The 26,719-nt window shown below is 40.8% G+C and overlaps 1 protein-coding gene across 5 annotated transcripts in view; it reads right to left on the reverse strand.

Annotated features, from left to right (window-relative positions):
* The window catches only part of LOC140520134 (L-gulonolactone oxidase), a 54,454-nt gene that overhangs the window by 7,710 nt on the left and 20,025 nt on the right, over positions 1-26,719 (reverse strand). For all 5 annotated transcript variants that reach the window (XM_072633846.1, XM_072633848.1, XM_072633849.1 and 2 more), the window contains 4 exons: positions 15,407-15,514; positions 13,741-13,817; positions 8,291-8,440; positions 7,098-7,262 (listed from right to left, as the gene is read on the reverse strand). In XM_072633846.1, the coding sequence (XP_072489947.1) occupies positions 7,098-7,262; positions 8,291-8,440; positions 13,741-13,817; positions 15,407-15,514 (500 nt within the window). The remainder of the gene's footprint in view (positions 1-7,097; positions 7,263-8,290; positions 8,441-13,740; positions 13,818-15,406; positions 15,515-26,719) is intronic.

Raw genomic sequence — 26,719 nt, forward strand, 5'->3', positions numbered from 1 at the left:
TCTCCAGTCTTCATAAAATTTTTCTTTGACCTCATCAAGGTTCGTCATGGTGGGAGCATACACACTAATGATAGCGGTGTGGTACTTTCCTGCAAATGGCAATAACATTGTCATAATCCTGTCATTCACTCCTTTCGGTAGGCATAACAATCTTGTTGACTAGATTAGTTTTGATTGCAAAACCTACGCCAGCTTCACAACACTCCTCATCATAGCGACCACCCCAGAACATCGTGTATCTAGCTCTGACATTAATAAGCTAGCCTTCATTTAGCAGCCTTGTTTCCCTCAGCGCTGCTATTTGGATGCCATACCTGTTGATTTCTCTTGAAACAAAAGCTACTTGTCTTTCAGGTCTAGCGGATTTTGTATTGTCCATAAGTGTGTGCACATTCCATTGCAAAAGTTCTTTTACACTTTTTTTGTGTTTCAATTGCAGGGTAGGTTCCCTGACTGCTGCAGTATGCAGGCCAGAGTTGGGTGAAGGAGATAATTTTTAGGGCACCTTTCCTAGATCCTTCCTAATACCAGGAGGCAGGTGATACAGTCTTTCAGGGAGCTGCCGAATCCCACTACATCTTCAGTTCAGTGAGAAGATAACCCTATGACTTGGGTCACCTATATGCAGGGTTGTGGCTATAGATCCCAGTGTATCTGCACCTGCTGCTTCATTCACTTACCTGTTGCCACAAGACTTTGAAGTAGATAAAAATGGTACAATACGATAGGGTGATGTCTTGATTTACCCATGGATTGGATTTAAGTGAGGCAAAGTTGCTCAAGGTCATCAGCCTCACTCTCTCTTCCAGAGTCATTAAAGTCCAGTGGCAAGACAAAAAGTCAAGATAACTGGTGATGACCTTGGTGTCTCTGATGTTTAACCAAGCTCTAAGTGTTCTACAGCACCTACTTCAGTTGCCTTTCTGGTCATTAGAACAAATTTTCATCATCTACCATTCTGCCAGGAGAAGTCTTCTTAGGGCAGACATCCCCTAACTCATTGATGAGTTTGAAACTCCTTGGTTACCCTCAGCCTGGTTTAGTCCATCTGCCAAAATAGTTTACCAGGGCGTGGCCACTGTACCTGCTCTAAGTGGTTGGAGCCACAGTTGAGAATTGGGTGAATCAGGAGGACACCAAAGGTAGAAAGTAGCCAGAGGTACTAGTCTTCTCTGAACACACCCTATACCCCGATATGGACTAGTGGGTGACAGATCAGGAAAAGTTTCTTGAAGAAGGTGGCAATTGAGTTGAATCCTGAGGGGACTGAAAGAAGCAGAAGTAAGGAGAGATCACATTTCAGGAAAGAGAACAGGAGCCCAGGCAAGCATAGAAGCAAAGACAATGTGTACAGGACAGTAATGGGCCAGTGAAGTTGGAACATGAGGAAGCAAGGAAAGTGTTAAGAAGACTAAAAATGCAAGAGGGGAACAAGTTGTGAAGAAAATGAAATGTCCGACAGAAGAGGTTATATTTGAACCTAGAAATGCTAGGGAATCTCTGGAGTTGGGAGATTGGTAACATGATCAGACCTGAACTTTAGAAAAATCACTTTAGCAGCTGCATGGAAGATGGATTGGAGCGGAAAGAGATTTGAAGCAGGGAGAAACAAAGACATATTTCCTGGCACATGGAAACAAAAGCTCCCTGGAGCTTAGCACAGTTCTTGGCACAGAGTTGGTCCTTAATAAATGCTTATTGACTTGACTTGGAAGTACTGATTATAGATGGCCTTCTCAAGGAGCTTTGTCATGAGAAGAAAGAGGAGTACAGAATGTTAGCAGGGATGGATACATTGTGTGAAGGGTTTTTCTGAGGATGGGGAAAACACATCCATGTTTGTAGGCAGTGGTGAAAAAGACAGGAGGGAGTGACTGAAGATTCATGAGAACAGTGAACATAGAAGGATCAGTTAGCTGGATAAGATCAGGTAGAGTAGGATCACTTGCGCATGTAGAGGAGCTATTTTGGCAAGAAGAGCCAGCTCCTCATGTAAGATAAGGGTGATGGAGAAATATAGTGGCAGAAGGCACCTGAGTAATATGAGATCAGGAAGAGGGGAGAAGAGGGAGTTCTCAGAGAATGGTCTCAATTTCTTCAGTGAAATATAAAGCAAGGGAACCTCAGCAGAGAGGATGGGGGGGAAGGAGAACCATGGGAGTTTAGAAGAGAGATGAACAGATCTGGAAAAACTGCTCTGGTTTGGCATAGTGAGTTAATTAGGGAGGTGTAAAAGGATTGCCTTGTCATAGTGAGTGCCTAATTTGGATTTTATAGCATAAATTCGCAATGGATCCAATCAGCATTGGTTCATGATTTTTTCCAGCTTCATTCTGGAATGCATGAGTTGGAGGAAAGACAATGATGGTGGAAAAGATATTGTGAGGGTAAAAACAACAAAATTTGGCAACTGAGTGGATGTAGGTGGTGAGGAAGAGAGAAGAGCCTTGTACAACTAGCAGTATTTACATATGAGAGAGAGCAAACCATACCCAGGAGCAGATATAAGCTAAATATACCATCATAGCTCCTTTTTAATTTTATTTTTTTAGTAAAGAGGAGATGGAGGAGGGGAACTGGCATCAAGGGAAGGAGCTCACCTGGGGTGTGACTGTGGAGAAGAAAGCTAGACCATAAGTTATCCTAGTTTAACTCATTCTTCTTGCTAAGTGCTAAGCTCTATTGTTTCCTTATTTCTATCAAATGAAATAAAACATAAAAAAACACTTGGAAAACTGTAAAGTGCTATATAAATACTAGCTATTGTGAGGTAGCTAGGTAGTGCAGTACATAAAGTGCTGTGCTTGGAGCCAGGAAGACCTGAGTTCAAATGTGGTGTTAGTGACTTACTAGCTGTGCCCCCCAGGCAAGTCACTTAACTGCTGTCAGTTTCAGTTTCCTTACCTGTAAAATGGGGATCACAATAGGTCCTACCTCCCAGGGTTGTTGTGATAAATGGGAGATAATATTTGTAAAGTGCTAAGGGTAGTTCCTGGCACCCAGCAGGCACTGAATAAATGCACTTTCTCTTTCCCCTTCTAAAGAACTGCAAGTACTCTCAGTGTCCTCTACAGTAAGCACCCTAAGGAAAAGTCCCAGTCATCTATCTCCACATAAGGTTCAGTGATGTGTGCATGTTTATGTATACATCTGGAAGTACTTAAGCAATAGGCTCTTCTTGAGTTAGGGGGCTGTCAATGCTGGCTGCCTGAAGGACATCTCTGTTGCTCTCATGCGAATGCTAAACACTCCTAAGTCCATTGCTGTCACTCTGGGCACTGCGCTATGGACCAAAAAAAATGTCACAGATCAACAGCCTTGCTATCTCTCAGATATGCTGCCTCTGAAGAGTGGCCAGCCTCTCATTTATACTTAGACCAAAAGTCATAGGACAGGCTAGAGGGATGCTGTCTGTACTTGGCAACATTTTGTTTTCATTTCCTCTCTTCTTTCCTCTGTCCTTGCTGTTTAGACTTCTGGGAGAGTAGAGTGATGGGAGAGGCTGGCATGTGCAGAGATAGCATGGAAAGGTGCACCTTTCTGGATTATTGCCCAGGGAGAAGCAACCATGACTTTCATGTATCTGCAGGGGCCACAAGGAATGAGGTAACCAGAGGGAAAACCAGGAAAGCTTCAGATTCTGGAGCAGGAATGATGACTGAACGCCTTGAGGAGGAAAGAGATCCAGCAGTGGGGAGAAGGATGAATTTTCATTTCTCAAACTGCTTTCCCCTTTTAATCTGGGATCCTGAGATGGGGAGTGGAAACTTTTCTCTGTTGTCCCACTCTTTGGGATCCACCATCATAAGATGGGGAACATATGTTCTTCTACTGTTTATAGTATGTACAGTACACATCAAAAGACTAGGAGGGAAAGGGGAAGACTGGATGGGGGAGATGGTTGGAGACAACTGTCTTCATATGGGAGTTTGGGATCTAATTTCCTTTCCAAGTATTTTTATGTATATGAACACAACATGCTAAATCTTTCAATTTATAAATACACTGAGAAGTAAATGGAGAGAGTAGAATGCATTGTGGGATGGGGCCTCAGAGCTAGTTACAGATGACAGGTTCCATATTTTTATATTTTGAACAATAGTCCTTTTCAACTTTTAAATTAAATTGGAATATGGCCAGCAAAGCTGCTTCTGCAACGCAAGGTCGGTGGGAGAGAGCAGCAAGAGCCCTTTCAGACAGATGCTCCCCTCGTGGCCAATTGGGATATTGCAACCTCTTAGGATAAGGCTATTCAGATGGAATGGGCTAGAGACAGTAACTGACAAAGGCTGCTGGTTCAATTAGAGCGTCACCTGGTGGGCAATTCAGACATTGCATCCAACTAACTAAAGTCCTTTGTTGGGTAATTAAAAATACACATTGTCGTCCTACAAGCTTATAGAAGGCAGCACGCAACCAAAGGACCCTATATTGGGGCTAATGTAATATTGCTATTTAGTGTTCATCTCTTTGGACACAATACTTTTTCCCGCTTTGGCCTTAGAGATACCATATTCTCCTGGTTTTTCTACCTTTTTAACATTTTTTTCTCTCATTAAAAAAAAAAATCTCCTCTACTCCTTGATGTGTGTATTTTCCAAGAGTCTGCTCTTTTCTTGCCCTCCCTCCCTTGACAATTTCATTCACTTTCATGGTTGCAACTACCATCTCTAGGCAGCATACTCTAAAACCTATTATCCCCAGTCCTGACTACTCTTCTGAGTTCTGGACGTGCATCTCAGTGTTCTCTGTGATCTCTCCTTCTGACTTTTCCACTGGCAGCTCAAGCTCTAATCACAATGGGATGTGGGATTTCCCATTTTAAACCTGTTCTCTGACTTTAAAATTCCTATCTACAGGACCACCAACCTTCCTGTCTTCCATGTGTAAAATCTTAGAGTTATTTCTTCTCTTTCGTGTGCCAAATCCTGGAAATGTCACTTCCATGCCATCTCCTAAAACTGAGATCTTTCTGTTGTTATAGGTGAGCTCTCATTACCATCATCCTGGACTTCTGCAGGTCCTCTCATCTCTACTTTCTCTGCCTTACAATCCATCCTTCACAATTCTTCCACAAAAATATAGCCCTGAACAATTCACTCCTATGCTTCAGTGGCTTCCTATTTCCTACTGAGCAAAATTCACCTCTCTGTGTGGCATTCAGGGCCCTCCACAATTTGGCAACACCCTATTTGGTTCTCCTTTCTGAGACCAAGCACAAATAGCCCTTCAAATATTTGGAAGTAGCTATGATGTCTTCCTTATGTTCTTTAAGTGGGAAGGGACGGAAGGAAAAGGAAATTCCAGGAGGAGGCACATGGGAAGCAAAGGAAGCCCTTGTGGTCATCCAGCTGGGTGGCCTTTCATATGTAAGGCTGTATTAACTTGACTATAAATATATCAAGACCTGTGAGCTCCTTTACAAAGGCACCATGAGAATTGGTTTTGTACTGAAAGTTCCTTTTTGCCAAAAATGCTAAGGAGAAAAATGAAAAAAGGAAAACATTTAAAATCTACAATAATTCCCAAGAAGGAAATTGATTATAATGATATATTCACTTCAAATCTGGTATGGAGGCCATAAGGAAAGGTTTGGATGAGGAGAGACAGAGAGGATTTGAAAATTCTTACCTTGCTGACTGATGACCTGATAGAGAAAGAATTCCCTTTCAATGTTATCTCCAAGATTGAAATAATGGTGGTTTTGGGCAAAAAGAGTCCATTTTTGGAGTAATAACAAGTAATGAGAAGAATTTATGTTTTCCCCCCGACCCTTGTGCCTTTAAATTCCTAGCTTCCTTCAAAGCTGAGTTCAATAGATCCAACCATTCTGGATAGCAATTTGGAGCCATGTCCAAGAGCAACCAAACTGTGCATACTCTTTGATTCAGTAATACTACTTCTTGGTCTGTATCCCAAAGATATCATAAAAAAGGGAAAAGGACCCATATGTACAAAAATATTTATAGCATTTCTTTTTGTGGTGGCAAAGAACTGGAAACTGAGGGGATGCCTGTTAATTGGGAAATGGCTGAACAAGCAGTGATGTATGAATATAGTGGAATACTATTGTGCAGGTGGATTTCAGAAAAACCTGGAAAGACTTGCATGGACTGATGCTGAGTGAAATGAGCAGAACCAGGAGAGCATTGTATACAGTAATAGTAACATTATGTGATGACCAACTATGGTTGCCTTAGCTCTTCTCAGTAATGCAATGATCCAAGACAATTCCAAAAGACTCATGATGGGAAATGTTATCCACATCCAGAGAAAAAACTATGGAGTCTGAATGCAGAATGAAATATACTATTTTTACGTTTTTTCATGTTTTTTCCCCTTTTGTTCTGTTTCTTTTTTTTACAACATGACTAATGTGAAAATGGGTTTTACATGATTGTACATATAAAACCTGTGTCAGATTGCTTGCCATCTTGGGGAAGGGCAAGGGGAAGGAGGGAGGGAGAAAAATTGGAACTCAAAATCTTTCAAAAAATGAATGTTGAAAATTATCTTTGCATGTAATTGGAAAAAATAAAATACTATTATTTTTTTTTAAAAAGTTGAATTCAAGTACTACGCCTTATATGATGCCCTGTTATTGTCTTGTATTTATTTAGTTTATTATTTATATACTCACTATATGTCATATATATGCATGTATATACATACATGTATACAAACATATATTATGTATATACTCATGTATGTATAATTGTTTGTCTTTGATAGAATGTAATCTTCCTGAGGACAGTCATTGTTTCATTTTTGTCTTTGCATTTTCAGAGCCTAGTCAAAGTTGGTGTTTAGTAAATACTCATTGACCACACATTAGTGTGCTGCTGATGGAGCCATAAATTGGTCTAGCCATTCTGGAAATCAGTTTGCCATTACACCTCAATCATGCTCACCCTTTGAGCCAATGATGCCACTACTAGGCCTATACCCCAAAGGGCTCAAAGAAAGAAGAAAATTATTTGTATGTATAAAAATATTTATAGCAATTCTTTGTCTCAAGAACTGGAAGCTAAAAGGGGTGCTTCACCCCCAGCATCCTGAATTGAGCAGAGGGAGTTCACAAATACATCACCCTGTACCTGTACATGATGATGTTCATGTAGCAGCTGTCCTTCTGGAAACACGGACTGAGCAGGATGTCATCTCCCTTCACAAACCGGACTTCCACGGGGAAATGGGCCACCACATGGGGATTGCTCTCCAGCATGGCCTTCAGCTCCAGTAAGGCCTCTGCTGTCTTTTCACTGTACCCAGGTCACAGGAATAAACAGAATGAGATCAGAGTATGTTAGGTTGGTGCAAGGGTTCAGTGCTTCTGTCTGGTGGGTTTCTAGATGTGTCAGTAAGGAATTTGTGGACAGAGAAAGGAAGCTGAGAGGTCCTCCTCTATCTCCACACCAGCCAGACTTTGTAGAGTCATTCTCAAAAAGAATTCCACCTACTCCTTGGAACCACCATCCCTGCTGGATGAACTCCTGACAATACCTCAGAGCCTGAGTGTGGCATGCCCCTTGAACTGAATTATTCATCCACAATCAGCTTGCCTTTCTCCCAGAAAGAGCCCGAGAAAGCTCCTGCAGCCTGAACCATCTTTACCAACTGCTATACTTTTCCATGACTTGGATCCATCAGCCTTTCAAACCACTCCCCTCCTCCTTTTGCTTTCTGTCCTTTTCCTCTTACTGTTATTCCTAATGTAAGAGTAAAAAATGAGTGACCCATAATGCTTGTCAGTTGGATGTCAGTTATAGTGGGGAAATAGAGAAGCCTGAATAAAGGCAGGAAACACACCAAGCACCAGGAGTAAGGCTGGGAATGGGAATGGGAATGGGAAAATGGCAAAGGAATGATTTCTCCTATGGGCAATCACAAGCTTTTTTCGGTTATTCTGCTATTGTGGCTAGTTCAAAGCGATAAGCAATAAGTTAGGAGACCTTAAGAACCAAGTAAGAATCAAAGAAATAATTTAGAGATTTTTTGCAAGTGAAAATCTGAAGCTAAGAGGAAAGGAGGGAGAGAAACTTCTGAGGCACCACATCCATCATTTCTTGTTTCATCACTGTTGTTTACCTGGGATCTCCGCTATCTCCCCTTCTAGCAGTTTATCAGTGTGTGAGAATATTTAACAGGGTGAGGGAGCATTCCCACCCACTGCTATTCATCCCTGGTGTTAATGCCTTAGTCCTGGGAGGCAAGCCTCCTAGCTTCTCAATTCTACATAGTAAGCCTTGTTACTTCTGCTGAATGCAATGATCCTGAAGAGGCAGCGTACATGGGAATGGCCCAGTCCTGGACATACTGCTTGAAGCGACACTCGTAGTTGAGGATCTTGTAGCTAATATCACTGCTCTCCACCTTGCTGGTGAACAGAAGCCAGAAGAAAAAACGATTGATCCAGTGCACGAGGCGGGGCAGGAAGGTGCTGGAAACAAACAAGGCATTACCATCATGATGTATCACCATGAGACTTGATCCTTGACATTATATAGTGCTTACATACCTTATCTCATTTGAGCCTCCCTACAATAGTGAGGGAGGTGCTATGAGCAATATTACCCCATTCTACAAATGAGGAGACAGGCTCAAAAATTTGCCATTGATCCCATGGCAGATAAGTCTCAGAGGTAAGACTTGAATCCAGGTCTTTCCAACTCCCCAGTCTAGCACTCTGTCCAATAAACCACACTGCCTTTCAAGGTCTCCCAAAAAACTGGGAGACCCCAGTAAATTATCACCCAAAGTAAGGAGCCAGTAGAACCAGAGGGCATAGTCACACTTTATGAAGGCAAAGATGCATTCAGAAAAGCATCTTGTCCTGTGAGCTTCTCAAATTCATTAGGAGAACTCATCAATTGATCAAACCTCCCTCTTATAATACTTTGGACTTCTTCTACTGTCTCTTCCCTAACACTCATCTCCACATCATTAATTTACAAATATGCGAAGAGGAAGAATTTTGTTGTTATTGAGTTGTGTCCAACTCTCTGTGACTCTTTGGGGATTTCTTGGCAAAGGTACTGGAGTGGTTTGCCATTTTCTTCTCCAGCTCATTTCACAGATAAGGAAACTGAGGCAAATAAGGTTAAATGACTTATTCAGAGCTAGTAAGTATCAGAGGCCAGATTTAAACTCATGAAGATGAACCTTCCTGACTCCAGGTCCAGTGCTCTATCTACTTGCTGTCCATAAAATATCAATTCATATACAACAAAGACTTTTTAGAATCTTTAATGAACTCAGCTTTGTGCAAGTTGCTATGGTGGATCCAAAGAAAGAGATGGCATGGTCCTGGTCCCCTGGGAGCTTACACCCACTCCCCTCCCCACACACATCCCTAAACCTTCCATTCCCTCCCATATTCCTTCCCATACCAAACAGACATTTGGTTGTGAAGGTATCATAAAACTAGCAAGGGATAGAGAAGCCTTCAACACAATGTTACAATTGCACGACTCCTCTGGGTAAACCCTCTTTCTGGGTATCACCACATTCTAGTTCTGTTTCAATAACTACAGGAACCTACTCACCTGTATAGTAGGAATGGAGAGAAAGGGCATGGATGTGAAAACAGAGGAGAATCGATAGGACTTGCTAACTAAAGATGGAACAGCCTTCCTTTTGCCATTGCCAGCTTGTATTACTTGCCCCACAAGGTTATTGTTCAGATAGAGGAAATTAATGGAGCCTTTGTGGTCCTCAGTTTCTTCATTTATAAAACTACGGATCCTTCCAGCTCTCAATCTATGATCCTATGATCATCCTACCCCATTCTGATCTAGGAGAAGGCATGACTTTAACCCATTTTGCCCTCAGTTAGACTTTATTAAAGGAACTTGGACCTTGTTTTTGGATAGCAAAAAACTGGAAGCAAAGTTAAGAGCTGATCGAGTGGGGAATCAGGAATTAAGTTGGGGAACATGAATGTGATGGAACATCATTCTGTTGTTTAAAAGGGCCAGCGTAAAGAATTCAGAGATGTATCACCCACTATGTGTCTGGTACTGTGCTAAGTCTTGCTAAACAGGACTTACATGAATCAATTGTGAAATAAGCAGAACCAGGAAAAAAACCATAAACAATGATTTAATAATATAAATGGAAAGAATAGAAGCCACAAACCAAACACTTTGTAATTAAGAAGACTAAGCATGGCCCTAGAGAAGACATGAAAAAACGTCCCTCTCTCCCTTCTTTGCAGAAGTGGGGGGCTATGAGTGTGGAAGATTGCATATACTCTCAGACACAGTTGATTCTTAGGTTGGTTTTGCTTTCTAATGCTTTTAAAAATACAGATTAATTTAATTAATTAATATCAATATTATAAACTATAATAATTGCTATTATATTATTAATTGCCATGAAGAATTAATGTTCTATTAATATTTTTAATTGTGACCTTTTAATTATTAATGTTAACATTAATTTAAATATGGGGAAAGGGATACATTTAGAAATAAAGGTAATTTAAAAATCAAAAGATGTCAATAAAAATGAAATGAAATAAAAAGACAGGATTAACCCATTCCTGCCTTCTTTTAGGAGGGGAGGGGAAAAGAGTTTTGCTTAGGCAAAGTTAGTTGATTGGTTGGCAGATATAAAAATCTAGACTAGCTTCTAAACAGATGTAATAAGAAGGCCCCAAAGAAGGACTACATTCAGCAGAAAGGCGGAAATTGATATAGGGAGGCTTTGATTTAGGGTTTCATTTATTTCCTGGACATTAACTTCACTGACACAAACACATAAAGCTGTCATGTTGCTAGTAATGAAATTCGTGATCATGAAGAAAGACTCTGATGTGGCATTTTCCAGCCTTTTTTTACAATCTATAATCTAGGCGCCTTGAGTGACCTCCATGTGAAATGGAGGTACTTTTTAAAATGCCAATAAATTGTGAGGGCAGAGCAGAGTAGATTTTAATTGCTGATGGAAAGTAAGATGAAGGCTCCCAGTTCCATTTGCTCCCCCTGAGATTTCTGATTTTTGCTTAGGCTGGTTTTCAGGGCAACCAAGGTAATGAAGCCGGAGTGGGTAGGGTGAGGTGGCAGGAATTTTCTTACTCCAGTTCCACCCTTTTCCTCTGCAGTTTTGCTAAGTGGGTCTTCAGTGTGATTTGAAGGCAGCTAGATGGCACAGTGGATATAGCAACAGTCCTGGAGTCAGGAGGTCCTGAGTTCAAATTCTGCCTCAGAAACTTACTAGTTGTATGACCCTGGGCAAGTCACTGATTTGAAGGGGGACCAGATTAGAAACCAAGGGACGGAAAAGGGAATTAAGAGAAGTTTCAAATCATGACTTAGATTCCTCAATTATAAAATGAGGTAGTTGAAAGAGATGACCACTAAGAGTCCTCTAAACTCTAAATATATTATCTACGACTGAGAAGTAGTAGAAGGAAAAGAGTTCTAAAAGATGGACAATCTGGGGCAACTCAGGAACACAATGGATAGAGCACCAGCCCTGGAGTGCGGAGGACCTGAGTATGACTCTGGGCAAGTCACTTCACCTCTGTCTCAGTTTTGCCATCTGCACAATGGGGATGATAATAATAGCACCTCCTTCCCTCCCAAGATGATTATGACCCACAAGGGCCACATCAGGTCATTATACTCAAACACATTCTCTTGTCAAATCAGGGACTTGTAAAGTGCTTAGTATAGTGCCTAGAATACAGTAGGCATTTAATAAATGCTTATTCCTTTCATCTCTTCTCTCTTGTAAAATTACAGTGAAATGAGCCTCATTGTACGATCCCAGAATACACAAATAGTAATGTGTTCTTTGAAATAATCCTAGTTGCTGATCAGCCCCAGGAGCTTATATCCAGAAGTAAGACTAGATTAGAAGGACCTTAGACAAGAGTCTCATGTTCTGGAATTTGGAGGGGGGAGGGTCCCTTGTTCTCTGAAAGCTTGTTGTATTCTTCTCTCCCTTTAGTTAAGATCTGGGGGTCCACATATAGATTTCGGGGGGTCTGTGACCTGGGATGGGAGAAAAATACATTCTGATTTTCAGTTACCTCTAACTGAAACTTAGCATTTCTTTTAATTATGAATATAAGAAAATTATTCTGCAAAGAGGTAAATAGACTTTCGCAGATGGTTAAAGATTGACAAAACCTGCATTGACTGGTAGTAAAGTTCTTTTATGAAAATCCCGATCTCAAGTCTCATTTTTCCAAAGGAGAAAGAAAGTAGGGCAGCCAAGTGGTTCAGTGGAGCACTGGATTTGGAATGAGGGATATTCATCTTCCTGAGTTCAAATCTGGCCTCAGACATTTACTAGCTGTGTGTCTCTGAGCAAGTCACTTCATTCTGTTTGCCTCAATTTCCTCATCTGTAAAATGAGCTGGAGAAGAAAATGGTAAACCACTCCAGTGTCTTTGACAAGAAAACCCCAAATGGGGTCACAAAAAGCCAGACATGACTGAAACAACTGAACAGCAAAGTAGAGATTGTTCTCTCTTCTGCCCCAGTAATATAGGAGTTACAGGACTATAGTTTTAGAGCTGGAAGGGATGTTAGAGTCCAACTCCCACATTTAAGATGAGAAAACTAAGTTGGGGGGGGGGAACGAGTTGCATGGTGTGACACAGCTGGTGTCTTGAGGTGGTTTGGAACCTAGGTCTTCCTGATAGTAAGTGTAGTACACAGCTCCTTGCTGAGTTAAGTCAGTAAAGTATGACAAAGAGCTGAAAAGGAAGCAAATCCCAAGTGGGGCAGAATTCAGTGGATTCTCTCTCTGTCTAGGATCTTTTCTTCCATCGTAACAGATACAAACTGCAATAGGATTTTAGATGAAGAGCTGCAAGGTACCTTATATCAACCAAACCAACCCTCTCATTTTATAGGTGGAGAGACTGAGGCCCAGAGAATTTAAATGACTTGTCCAAGGTCCCATAGGCAGGGCCAGGATTTTAATATGGGTCCTATGACTCCAAGTTTTGGCTTCTTTTCACTGCACTGTACTTCCTTCACAGATCTTGACTGTGGAATAGTGGTTACTGATGTGCTAGGTTTATGAATGAAACAATGAAAAAGAACTTAATATGAACTGAGGCAGCAAAATGTCTCAATGAATAGAGAGCTGGGCCTGGAGTCAAGAAGACCTGAGTTCAAATCTGGCCTCAGACACTTATTAGCTGTATGATCCTGGGCAACTCACTTAAATACTATTTGCCTTAATCCACTTAATAATTTGCTGCAAACCACTCCAGTATCTTTGCTGAGAAATCCCATAGACAATATGGTCTATGGGGTGTTAAATGCTGGGCATACAAAAACAAAAAACAAAAAGGACACCTGCTTGAAAGAAGCTTGTGTTCAAATGGGAAAGAACATGCCTAGAAAGGTAGTGATCCCCCTCCTCCTTCCCCAGGTGCTAGTACTTTTCCCTCTGAAAGGGAGGGGCACTTTGGTCTGCAAAGTAAAGGTGAATTTGGCTATTGGGAAGTATATGGACACAGCCCACTCCATCCTAGAACAATGGCACAGTAGATTTACGCATGGTTCTTGGTTCTAAAAGCAGAGATAGGAGATGGGCTGGGAATTGGGGAGGTCGGGAAGGAGAGTCTGATATAGGTGGTCAAACAGCTGCCAAGGGGGCTGCGCAGGAGATGTCCAGAGAGGAGGAAGTGGGATAAAAGGGGGGGGGGGGCTTGAGACCCTCAATTCCTGGCAGAAGTGGAAAACTCTCCAAACTAGCCAACGAGTTCAGTCCTACCTGACCCAGAGCAGGAACTCCAGAAGGTGGAATCCAATGGCATAGTCCCAAAACCAGTTGGCAGCTGAGGTGGGCGGCTAGGGGAGTAGAATGGCAATAAGAAAAGAGCAGAGCAAGATAATCTACTGACCTGGTGACCCAGTATCCTAACAGAGAAGAGACCTTGTCCTTCTGCGAATCTGGGGGAGCTTTCTTATTGCTTGGATAGAGACCTTTCACTGCTCCCAGTGTCCAACATGACTGTACTGTGGTTCTTCAGAACATGGGGAAGGGCCTTAGGGCTGGGCTAGTTCCTAACCAGGTTCTCCCTCTCCTTTTCTTTTCTACCTATTGCTTTCCTTTTACATCTGGAAGAAGGCCTATACCTCTGCCATGGAGGTGCCTCAGATTGTCTGCTCCATCTATCTGAAGATCACTTTCGTTTCTTTATGAACCCCAAATCCTCACCTTTACCTGAGATTCCCTGGCATCCTTCAAAGCAAATTTAAGCACTGATTTCTGTACTAGGAAACTCCTTGGGGGTAGGGCACATTTCGTTTTTGCCTCTGTATCCCCAACACCTAACAGTGCTTGGCAGATAGTAAGTACTTAATAATTGCTTGTAGCTTGTTTGACTTCCTGATCCCCCTCCTCCTTCCCCAGGTCCTAGTGCTCTTCCCTCAAAAATAACTTCATATTTACTTTGGGCATCTATGTGGCATAGTAGATAGAATGTGCTAGATCTGTAGTCAGGAAGCCCTGAGTTCAAATCCAGCTTTAGGCATTGTCTAACTGCGTGACTCTCAGCAAGTCACTTAACCTCTATTTTCCTCAGTTTCCATACCTATAAAATAGGGATCGTAATATCACCTATTTCTCAAGGTTGTTATAAAAGGATCAAATGATATAATAATTGTAAAGTGCTACGTAGATGTTAGCTGTTATTATTATTGTCTGGTCAGAGAGAGTTAGGTGGTTTAGTGGATAGAATGCTGGACTTGGAATGTTGAAGACCTGGGGTTCAAATCTGGGCTCAGACGCTTAGCTGTGTTACCCTGGTCAAGTTACTTAATGCCTCTCTACCTCAGTTTCTTCATCTGTAAAATAGGGATTTAAAATAGTACCTTTTCACAGAGTTATTGAGAAAGTCTACTAAGATAACATTTGTAAAGTGCTCTGCAAATGTTGAAGTGCTACATAGATGTTGGCTATTATTGTTATTAGTATTATAGATTCTGTATATATGTTGTTTTCCCTGAATAGAATACAAATTCATTTGTGGGCAGAGACTAGTATTTCACTTCCACTTCCCTTTAGTTTTGGTACCTAGCACAGTGCCTGGCACATAGCAAGTGCTTAATAAATGCTTACTGAATGAATGTCGACGTTCAGTAATAGAATTTTGAGGAAACTGGGACCTTTCAAGTTTAAGTGACTTGCCAAAGTCATACAGATTGTCCGCATCACAGATGGGATTTGAATCCCCTTTCTCTGATTCCAGAGTCAATATTCTTTCCACTGAGCCATACTGACTTCTCTATTAAGCCCATAGATAGACCATGGAGAGAGTTTTTTACACTAGCAATATCCGTACACCAACCAAATCAGATCCTACAATAGTTTCCATATTTGTGCATCATCATATTCATAATAAAAGTTACTTTAAAAAAATGAAGTATACAGGTACCTTGTTGGTGTGGTCTTGGTAGATGACACTGACATTCTCACTGTGGGGAAACCAAAGGAATCGGAAATATTCTGATTTCCTGAGATGGCTGTCTAAATTGTCAAGAACCTAGAAGAGATGAAGGAAAGAAAGGGAAAATATGGTTTAATCTGGTGGCTTCCTTAATAGGATGCTGGAAGTCACAAGGCTCCATTGGTACCCTAGTTTCTCCCTATTTGCAAACAAAAAAATAATTGTATGAGGATGGAGAAGATGACACCATATAACCCTATTATAAATGTTACTATTATGTCGATTTTGATAGACTACCTGTTAACGATGGCCCCCCCAAACTAATCACTTACATCAATCCATTGATCAACAAGCATGGATTAAGCATTTGCAATGTGCCTGGCACTGTGCTAATGCTAAGGATACAAAGAATGAGTAAAAACAATACCTTTCCTTAAGTTGTTTCCTTTCTAAAGGGGGAAACAGCATGTACATAAATGGAAATAGAGAAAACACATGTAAAATCAGCCCTGAGCCAACATATAGATAATGTGCAAAAGCATTGCTCAGCATATATGCGTACCTGAGTTCAAATCGGCCTCAGATACCAGCTTGATGGCCTTGGACAAATCATTTAACCTCTGTCTGCCTCAGTTTCCTCAGCTGTAAAATGGAGATCGTAATAGCATCTACCTCCCAGGGACATTGTAAGGATCACATGAAATACTATTTATAAAGCTCTTTGTAAACGCTAAATAACAATGTAAATCTACATTGTGTAACGATGACGATGCCAAACCATAGTTTACTCCAATAAAGTGTGAAGTATACGCCTGGGGTCCATGCTGTTCTTTTACAGATACCACTCCTACTCCCAGGTACTTCTTTGAAGTCCTTCCAGTTTTCGCCTTGTTCCCCTTCACCTTATCCTAGCCCATGATGATCTCTCCTTCTTCTCACCCCTACTGCATTTAGAGGGTCATACAATTAGGTTGAAGGGAGAAGGAATCTTTAGGAAGGGAACTGAAAGGATGCCCATCAATCGGGGAATGGCTAAACAAGTTGTGGTGTACACGCAATGGAATGTTATTTTTCTACAAGAAATTATGAAGGACATGGGTTCAGAAAAACCTAGGAAGATTTAATATGAACTGATAGAAAGTGAAGTGAGTAAAATAAGAAAACACTATACATGGTTAACAGCAATACTGTAATGATTATCAACTGTGAAAGACTTAACTACTTTGATTAATACAAGGATCCATGACCATTCAAAGGACTCATGACAAAAAATGATATCTACCTCTAGAGAGAGAACTCATGAACTATGGAGTGCACTATGGAGTGCAGCTTATTTTTTCACTTTATTTTTCTTGCATTTATTTTGCAATGTGGCTAATATGGAAATGTGTTTTGCATGACTTCACATGTATCATATCATATTACATATTATCATACTACTTGTCTTCTCAGTGGGAGAGGGAGAGGGAGAGGGAGAGGCTAAAGGCAGAGAGAAAATTTTGGAATTCATAATTTTTAAATAAATGATTTTTTAAAGGGACAGAATCTTAGAACGAATATTTTTCTATATACTAGATGAATAGATGAAGCATTTATTAAGTGCTTACTGTATGCTGTGTTAGAGATATAAATGTAAGCTAGGCAATCTCTGCCTTTTTCTCTCCAAGTATCTTTCATTCTAAAGAGGAAACACAACATATAAAGGAATGTTAGAAAGGGGAGGGGACTGGGGAAAGAATATCTACCCAGAACACGTATAGGAAGTGACTATGGCATGGTGACCTGGTTCCTGGCAAGATAAAATCAAAAGTTCTTGATGTTGGAGCTGAGGATCCTGGGATGAAGTCTAATTTTCCAGTGGGGTGAGATAGTAATAGAGTAAGACCATTATATTATCTTGAGAACTGTCTTCTTGAAGGCAAGCACCCGAGTTTGTTAATCTCTCCATCCTGTCATCAGCAGGGATGCCCCTGAATTGCCCCTTTTCTTTCATTTTGCATTTAATGAAGAGTAACACAGTTATGATAGATACCTCAATAATTGCTTATTGCTACCAAAGCACCAGCTACAACACACATCACTGTTATCAAGAGCCATCACTAGGTTCAGATGAGACGGTTAATTAAACTAGTCATAATGGTGGACTCAGAGAATGAGTTTTAGCTTTAATGTTTATTCTTAATAGGGGGGGAGTAAAGGTCAAGGCCAGGAGAACATTGAGGAAGAGACTGAAGCAGTCATCCTACTTGGTTGTCAAGATGAGCAGAGCTATAACTAAGGTAGGGTAAATAGAACTTTGATTCAAGGTGTTAAATTTAGTAAGCACTGAAAGCATTTGTAATCCTTTGGTGGCAAAGACACAACAAACCTCAGTACCTAGTTAGCAAGAAAAATTAGTAAAATAATAATATCTAATACTTATATAGTGCTTTAAGGTTTACAAAGCCCTTTGCACATTATCTTATGGGATCATCCCCAAAATTCTGTAAGGTAAGTACTACTATTATTACTATCCCCATTTTGCAGATGGGGAAACTAAGGCTGGGACAGATTTAAATGACTTGCCTGTGGTCACAGCCAGTACGTACCTGAGGCAGCATTTGAACTCAGTCTTCATAACCGCATGTCTTACAGCATACACTGCACTCCCCTTCCCTATGCCACCTAACTGCCTAAAAAGTTAGGAAACTACCAGATGATCTGCTTCTCACAGCCATAGCTGGAGAGCTCCTCTCTAGCCTGGACCCACTTCTTTCCTTTCCCTTCTTCTCCATCATTTAGCCATGGCCCTTCAAGTGTCCTGGTTTAAGCTGATTTCATGCTATTTGCCCTAGTTACTAACATTGATAGGTATATGTAGGAGGGGGAAAGCTGTAGCAGAGTCTGAATCCTAGAATCCCAACCAGAAATGTTGGGAAGGGCACATGGCCCTCCGTTAGCTGAAAAGTAAAAGGATTTCTAGGAGAAAGGAGCTAGTGCAGGAGCTGTGCCTACATTACAGTGATTGTCTGGAAGAAGACCATCTGGGCTGTACTGAAAGCCAAAACTCATTCATTGAAGGACCCAAGTTCCCTTTGAGGTTCTCCCCTTGTTTAAAGGAAAAACATAACTAGAGAGTGAGCAGAAAGGTTTGAGAGAAAATACAAGAAGATCTATCTCCTTGTCACAGTCAACTTAAATTGCTAGAAGCTTCAGGCCACCAATTAGTAGGTTTAAGAGAATTCCAAGTAGTCATGGATCACTTCAACCCCTTGAGCTCCCTCTCAGACTCAACACAAGGCTCAGGTTCAGTACAAGGATGAAACAGACAAACTCTGTCATTTAGAAACTTACAGTCTAATGGAAGGAGTGTATGAAACATGGATGCACAAATAGTATATAATATGCCACAAGAAATGATGAATATTAAGAATTCAGAGAAGCAGAGTAAGGTAAACCATACCATGAATATAATGTCTATAATGACTCAACAATCTAAAGGAAAATAATTCTGAAAGACTTAATGACTCTAACATAATGAACACTAATCACTCCAGAAGACAGTTGATGAGGCACGTTTCTTGGCAGAGAAGTGATGGACGAGAGGTGCAGAATGAAATACGTACTTTCAGATATAGCCAATGGGAAAATTTGTTTGTCTTGACTAAATATATTTACTACAATAGAAGGCATTTGTCTGGGAGAGAGGGAGGAAGAAGAGTCATGGAGGAGGAATGAGGAGGGAGTGATAGTAATGCACCAAAAGAAAAGAAAGAAAAGAGAATGGAAAAAAATACACAGAAGGAAGCAGAAGAAAGTTGAGAAGGGAACTGACAAGAAGAGCAGTGTTGTAACTTAACATCTACTATATGCTATTTACTTTAACATATTGTTTACCATATACTACAATATACTATTGAGAATGCATACTTTAAAATATATATATACATACATATATAAACCCAGGCTGTTCATAACATTGATTCATAATTTTATATGTAATCCTTTTTTCTTTTCTTTGTTACATATTGAAACGTCTGCTTGTTAAGTTTGTAATTTAAAAAAAGAGAAATTTAAAAGAAAACAGTGTCAACCAAAAGACCATCACCATCAGCTACAAACCGGACACCAAATGCTGTATAATTCTAATGAGCAAACTTAGCTTCAAAAACAGAGAATGTATCTCTGCCTTCCCTGAAGAGATGAGGGACTTCAGGGACACGTACTGTCAGGCTCAAGTGGTCATTGCTCAGTTTACTGAACTGCTTCTTCCACTGTTTTTATTCATTACTACAAGGGAAGGTAAGAAGACATGAAAGGATTCAGAAGGGAGGATGATATGAAAACAGAAGACATCAACAAAAAATTAAAAACAGGCATGATACCAAAGACAGTACTGTGAATGCAAAGAGTCAAAGTAAAACGCCAAGAGAAATTTGAAGTCTGAGAAACTGCTTTTCTGGGGTAAGGTGGGGGTGGGGGAGATGCATCAGGAAGAGCTCAACTTGACCTTCAGCAGACAAGAATGCTTTGCTGTTGTTGCTGAATCATTTTCAGTCGTGTCTGACTCCTTGTGACCCCATTTGGGATTTTCTTAGCAAAGATATCAGAGTAGTTTGCCATTTCCTTCTCCAGCTCATTTTATAGATAAGGAAACTGAGGCAAACACAATTAAGTGACTCACCCAGGGTCACACAGCTAGTTAGTGTTTGAGGCCAGATTTGAACTCAGGAAGATGAGTCTTCCTGAGTCCAGGCCCAGCACTCTATCCACTGTACTGTCTGGCTGCCCTTAGGCAACTACAATGAGGGCATCTATTTCCAAGAGAAAGAATGACCTATGTAAAGACATAAAAGCGGGAAGCGCTAGGTGTATGATCATATTGTGTGATTGATGGCCAGCAGTCCAGTTTGGTTGTAAGGTAGGGTTTGTTCCCAAAAAGTATGAGGAGACACAGGGTCAGGTGGCTTACTACATCAAAGGATTCTATTCCCTGATAAGGGGTCACTATCTCATGTGGTGTGTGGGGCAGAACCAATTCTGTTTGTGCATTGGGAGTGCAAATAGTTCCTTGGTTTTATCTCCTCTTGTTAAAGGACAAAGGGTAAATCTAATGCAAACATCTCCCTCTTTCTCCAGTTCAACAAATATTTATTAACTCCTCACTATGTGCAGAATGAGAAGAAGCACAGTGTGAGCCGTGGAGTCACAAAGACTTGAGTTTAAATCCTCCTGTTGATTCATGCTGGTCAAGTGACCCTGGTCAAATCACTCACCCTCTCAGTGGTCTGAACAATTCTCTAAGACTCCAGGTTGAAAAGGAAACACTGATCTGTGCTGAGAATGAAATCCTAAGTACTGTCTATGAGTAAGAAAGGCACTGGCCTACCTGCTGGGGATACAAAGGTGGGATAAGATGTTCAATGGATGCGTAGAACCTGAAAGAGACGTTAGAGATCATATATTCGAATCCCTTGATTTTATAGGCAATGAGGTCCATAGTCAAGTAACTTGCCCAAGGTTACACAAGTATTAAATAACCAGAGTTGGGATATGATCCGAATCCCTTTGACTTCAAATTCAGGGCTCTTTTCTTGATTCCATATGTTCATAAAAAAAACAACAATTATGGTACAAGGCAGAATAGGATAAGGGAGTTATTTCAACAGGTAACACGTAAGAGAATTCCATTTCAAGTACAGGGGATTGTGAGAGCAAAAGTATACAGAAGAAAGCTGGTAGGACAGTATTTGGGAACAGCAAATTGTCTGATATTGCTGGAGCACGACATGGGTAGGGGGTCGCAGAAAACCGCAGGGTAGGGTGGAGTGATTTTGCAAAGAGCCTTGATGAAGAGTCTACAATTTATTTGCTTGTCAATGGGAAACTAACGAAGAGGTTTGAGTAGGAGTGGTGTGAACAAAGCAGTAATTAGGGACAATATGAAGTCATATGGAGACCCGACTGGAGATGAGGAGAATGGAAACTGAGAGACAGTTTAGGGTTAGGATGATTACAATAGTCAAGGCATGGTCTGTTGAGATCTTATACTAAGGTGCTTGTGGTAAGATCAGAAAGAAGATGGATGCGAGACATATTTAGGAAATGGAATAGACAGATCTTGACTAATGATTCAATAATAGGAGTGAGATTCCTACCCATCAGTAGGAATCCCAGCCAGGGGATTAGATTGAACTTGGTGATTGAGAAAATGGTAGTACCATCAATACAAAGGAATAGTTAGGGAGAGGAGTAGGGATTTGGGGGGAAGCAAAATAATAGCCATTACCATTACTTAGAGTCTTAAGCAAAGAGTCTTGCAAAGCTCTACAACTCGGTGAAGTAGGTAATATTATTCTCATTTTGTAAACTAGAAAATTGAGACTTTGAGAGGTTTAGTTATACACCCAAGGTTACACAGTTTAGTAGCGTCAGAGGCTGGATTCCAGTCCAGTTTCTTCTGAATCAAGGTGAGGAATTTGACTTTAGACATGTTGAGTTTGAGCTTTCAAGTAGGGCTATGTAAGAGACCATTGAAAAGAAAGACTTAGAGGCAGCTAGGTGGTTCAGTGGATAGAGTAACTGGAGAGTTCAAATCCAGCCTCAGCCATTTACTAGCTGTGTGACTCTGGGCAAGTCACTTAACCCCAACTGCTTCCAAAAAAGGAAAAGAAAAGAAAGAACTTGAGCTCTAGACAGAGTTGAGAGGTTGAGATCAAGATTTGTGAGTGATATGTAGAAAGGATTTGAAGGAATGGCAGTTTATGAAATTTCTGATTGGGACAAAGTTCAGGAATAGATAAAAGCTCTGGACAGAGCCTTTGAAGACACCCAAATTTAAGGAAATTGAGAATAAGTGGTGAGATAAGAAGTAACCAGGGGAAGAGAACCAGAAAAAGGTAGCATGTCTAGAAGCCATAGGAGGAAAGCATCCAGAAGAGTGAGATACTCATGCCAACTGCTGTAAAGCAAGTAAAACACTCTTTTAAGTTTGTCACTCTCCCTCTGGCTCCCACTCTGCCCCTCAAAATTTTTCTAGGACTTTCTGTTACCTATAAGATATGATCATAGGATCATGATACATATAATACCGCTCTGAATCCAGCTCTTGGGCATTCATATCTAGTTGGGGAAAGATCAATAATACAAAGATAAGTAACCCAGTAGTCAACCAAGAGTAAAGGTAATCAGCACTAGAAGAGGTCACCAAAATAGGTCCTTCCACAAAGAATTGGCAGGAAGATGGGATACATTTCTCAGGGAAGACTAGGATTTTAGCTGAGTCTCAAAAATCATTAAGACTGAGACTAACAGAGAAGAACGGAAAACCATTCTCCATTTGAAATGAGGGGAGTCGGAGTGAGAAATGTTATCAATGAAGGTTTGTTGTTCAGTCCTTTCAGTTGTGCCCTACTCTTCGTGACCCCATTCTCTTGGCAAAGATACTGGAGTGGCTTCTTCAAACATCTAAGGTAGTAATCTTCAAAGTGAAGGGAGGGGTGAGTGGGCAAGCCCTGACCTCAAGGAATATCACAGTTGGGAGGATCAGTAATTACCCAGGGTTTTTTTTAATTTATTTTTTCCCTTGTCACTCATTATTTCCTTATTTCAAAACAATGAATACTGATTCCTTGGCCGGGAAAATTTCAGGTTGAAGCAAGTCTTTGTTTCCTGTAGTATCCATTTTCAAGGGTTGGGATTAGTAGCTTAGGTCCCAGAAATCTCAGCACTGGCAAGATTGGGTTTGGCTGTTTTAGGGTTAGTGAACCTTGAAATCACTGGATTTGGTGATTTTAGAATCTGACTTCTTCCCTTAGCTTTGCACTTGGTAATCTTGTTGTCACACATGCTTTCCTTAGCTGTCAGTAGGCTAAATGAGTTTGGAAATCTTAGGGTCAGAGGCTTTGGCAACCTCTTAAATTAATTAGCTGTGTGGCCTTAGGCAAATTCCTTAATCTCCCTGTAAAAAAAACTGAAGGTTTTTCATCCAAAGTCCTTGTGGTACAGTGGATAGAGTGCTGGGCTTGGAGTCATCTTTGTGAGCTTAAATCTGGCCTCAGAACTACTCACAATGAGACCTTGGACAAGTCACTTAACCCTGTTTGCCTCAGTTTCCTCATCAGTCAAATAACCTGGGGAAGAAAATGGCAAACCACTACAGTATCTTTGCCAAGAAAACCCCAAAAGGGGTCACGAAGAGTGGGACAAGACTGAAAAATGACTGAACAAGCATGACAGGGTGTGAGGGGCACTAATGTACAAAATCAATTTTAAAAGATTAGTTGGCACCAGATTATAAACTGTTTTAAATGCCAATCAGAAGAACTATAATTTTATCTTGGAGTCAATAGATAATCAATGAAGCTTCTTGAACAAGGAAGTGAGTGGGGCAAATCCCTTAACCTCTCTAGGTTTCATTATCTGTGAAATGAAGAAATCTGCATAGATGACCTTTGAGGGCTCTTCTGCCTCTAAATCTAGGAACCTAATGATCTTGACAATCCGGATGGAATTTCTGTTTGAGCGTTTTCTTACTCACTCGGAATTCCATCCTGAGATAAGCCATACCTATCTCTGCTTGGCTTCAGTTTCCCCTTTTCATGCAATGGGGATAATAATCATAATAAGTTTTCTAGGAAGCCACTGAATTTCTTCAGACTGGGTGGTCTTGAACTTCCATGTACATGTGTATGTGTATGTGTGTGTATGTTTAGGTATATGTGAGTACATATATCTATACATACACATGTATAAAAATTGTATATGTGTGTACACCCACACCCACATATAAATAAATATATTAATGTATAAATATTATAAATAAATATATAATATAAATACATAAATATATATTTATAGATATACATAAAATATAAATATATATACGCACACACACACTACCCACACACATGTTTAAGCTGCCTGTTTGGACTTGACTATTCTCAGATTTTGTCGTGTTTAATCATGGTTACCCTTGAATCCTAGGGCGGTCCCAAGTGCTGCATCACTGAAATCAACCAGTTTTAACAGTACACATTTCAGAGCACTTTTGAGTTTCCTTTCTTTGCCTCTGAGCTGACATAAAGGACGTCAGGACTACCGACCCTGGTAACCTGGTCCAGAGCATCATCTCTCCTCCATGCTAGGCTGGGGTCGGCCCTGCAAGAGATTATCTTAGTCTGGTGGTCTAAAGTATGAACTACCAAGGCACGGCTTTGAGCTGAGGGTCAAGGGAGGGCTGAGGTTTTTTCTCTTTGCCCATTTTCATTAATATTAAACTTCTTAAATGAAACAGCCAAACCATATTTTGAAATACTATTATTTAAAGATGATACATACAGAAGAACTCAGAGTTTGTTGATGTTGTCGGTTTTTAGTTGTGTCCCATTCTTTGTGACTCCATTTGGAATTTTCTTGGCAGAGATAACTGGAGAGGTTTTCTAATTTCTTCTCTAGCTCATTTTACAGATGAGGAAACTGAGGCAAACAGAGTTAAGTAACTTATCCAGGGTCACACAGCTAGGAAGTATCTGAGGCCAGATTTGAACTCAGATCTTCCTGACTCCAGGCCTGGCACTCTATCCATTGTGTCACCTGCACAGCATCATATCTTCCATCTTTGTGCCTTTGCAGAGGCTAACACCCCGCCTTCCTACACACCCCATGCCAAGTGGGATCTCCTCCTAGATTTCATCTCTTAGAACTCCTAACTCCCTCCAAAGCTCAACTCTTCCTTACTAGCATACCCCCCCATTATTTTGCATATTTTGTGTCTAATTATTTCTGCATGAATTATTTCCCTTCCAGCAGAATATATAAGTTCCTGAAGGGCAGGGATTGATTTGTTATTTGTTTTTGTATCCCCTGCAACTAGCACAGTGTTTGACATATAGTCATTACTTCATGGGGCAGCTAGGTGGTACAGCAGAGAGAATGGTGGGTCTAGAGTCAGGAAGACTCATTTTCCTGAGTTCAAATCTGGCCTCAGACATTCACTAGCAGTGTGACCCTGGGCAGGTCATTTCACCCTGTTTGCCTTAGTTTCCTCATCTGTAAAATGAACTGGAGAAGAAATTAGCAAACCTCTCCAGTATATACGCCAAGAAAACCCCAAATGGGGTCACAAAGAGTCAGTCACGACTGAAATAACTGCACAATAACAAAAAACACTTAATGAATGCTTTAAAAAATTTTTTTTTCAGTCAACAAACATCTATTTTCTCTCAGCTTCTCCTTACCCTCTTAGTAAATGCCTGTTGAAATGAATTGTCCAGGGTCACAAAGATAGCAAGTGACTTAGCTGCAGTTTGAACCCATGATTCCAGATCCAGAGCTCTTTTCACTGTGCAGTACTAAGTGCCCCATTACTCCAAACAGATTGACCTTATGGAAACCTGGAAAAGGGAACCTGTCCTCTTATCTGTCTATCATGATTTATCTCCTAATCCCAGCAGTTTCAGAGAACCTTCAAGGCAGCCGCCCTACCATGCCCCCAGCCTGTTATTTACTGAGCAAATTCCCTTAATCAAATGGTTGAAAATGCCAGCCCAGGCTCACAATGAACCAGCTTTATTTATGATCCTGCTTCCTTGCAGTGGAGATAGCTGTCAGGAGTATATGATGGAAACTGATAACTGCTAGATCAATAGTGTATCTGAAGCACCGCAGAGGACAATGACATCCAGCTCTGGGAAGAGAATGTAGCCTGACTGGTTATGTGCCCGGCAGCCAAGGCCTCTGCCCTCCTAAGGGGAGAGGTCTCTGGTTAGAGGTACAGCTATTGCCCATACCAAGCAAGGAAATATCTAGGTAGGATTGGACAAAGTCCCTACCATGTATGGGAGCTTCTGTTCTTCATTAGCTTGAACCTAAGAGATGAGATTGGGGCATGAATGTTGGCCCTGGAGATGGGAGCACCTGAATTCAAATCTGGTCTCAGATACTTCCTAGCTGTATGACCCTGGGCAAGTGATTTAACCTATTTGTCTCAGTTTCCTCATCTAAAAAATGAGCTGGAGAAGGAAATGGCAAAGCACTCCAGTATCTGCTAAGAAAATCCCAAATGGGTTGACGAAAACTTGGATACCACTGAACCACAGTAACTAGAACCCCCGATATTAAAGAAGTAATGTGAGTTAATATTCCTTGCAGAGAAGTCAGCTCTTTCTAGAATTCATGTTCCTTACAGCATCTATCTCCCTGTCTTAATTCCTTGCCTCTTCCATCCAGGCTGGAAATAAAGCTGCTGAGAGAGGGTCCTACTGCTGTAATCCATGGTCTAAAAGGACTAAGAGTGGTGGAGGATTAGATAAACCAGCACCA

The sequence above is a fragment of the Notamacropus eugenii genome, chromosome 1 (assembly GCF_028372415.1).
Source record: "Notamacropus eugenii isolate mMacEug1 chromosome 1, mMacEug1.pri_v2, whole genome shotgun sequence".
Lineage (NCBI taxonomy): Eukaryota > Metazoa > Chordata > Mammalia > Diprotodontia > Macropodidae > Notamacropus > Notamacropus eugenii.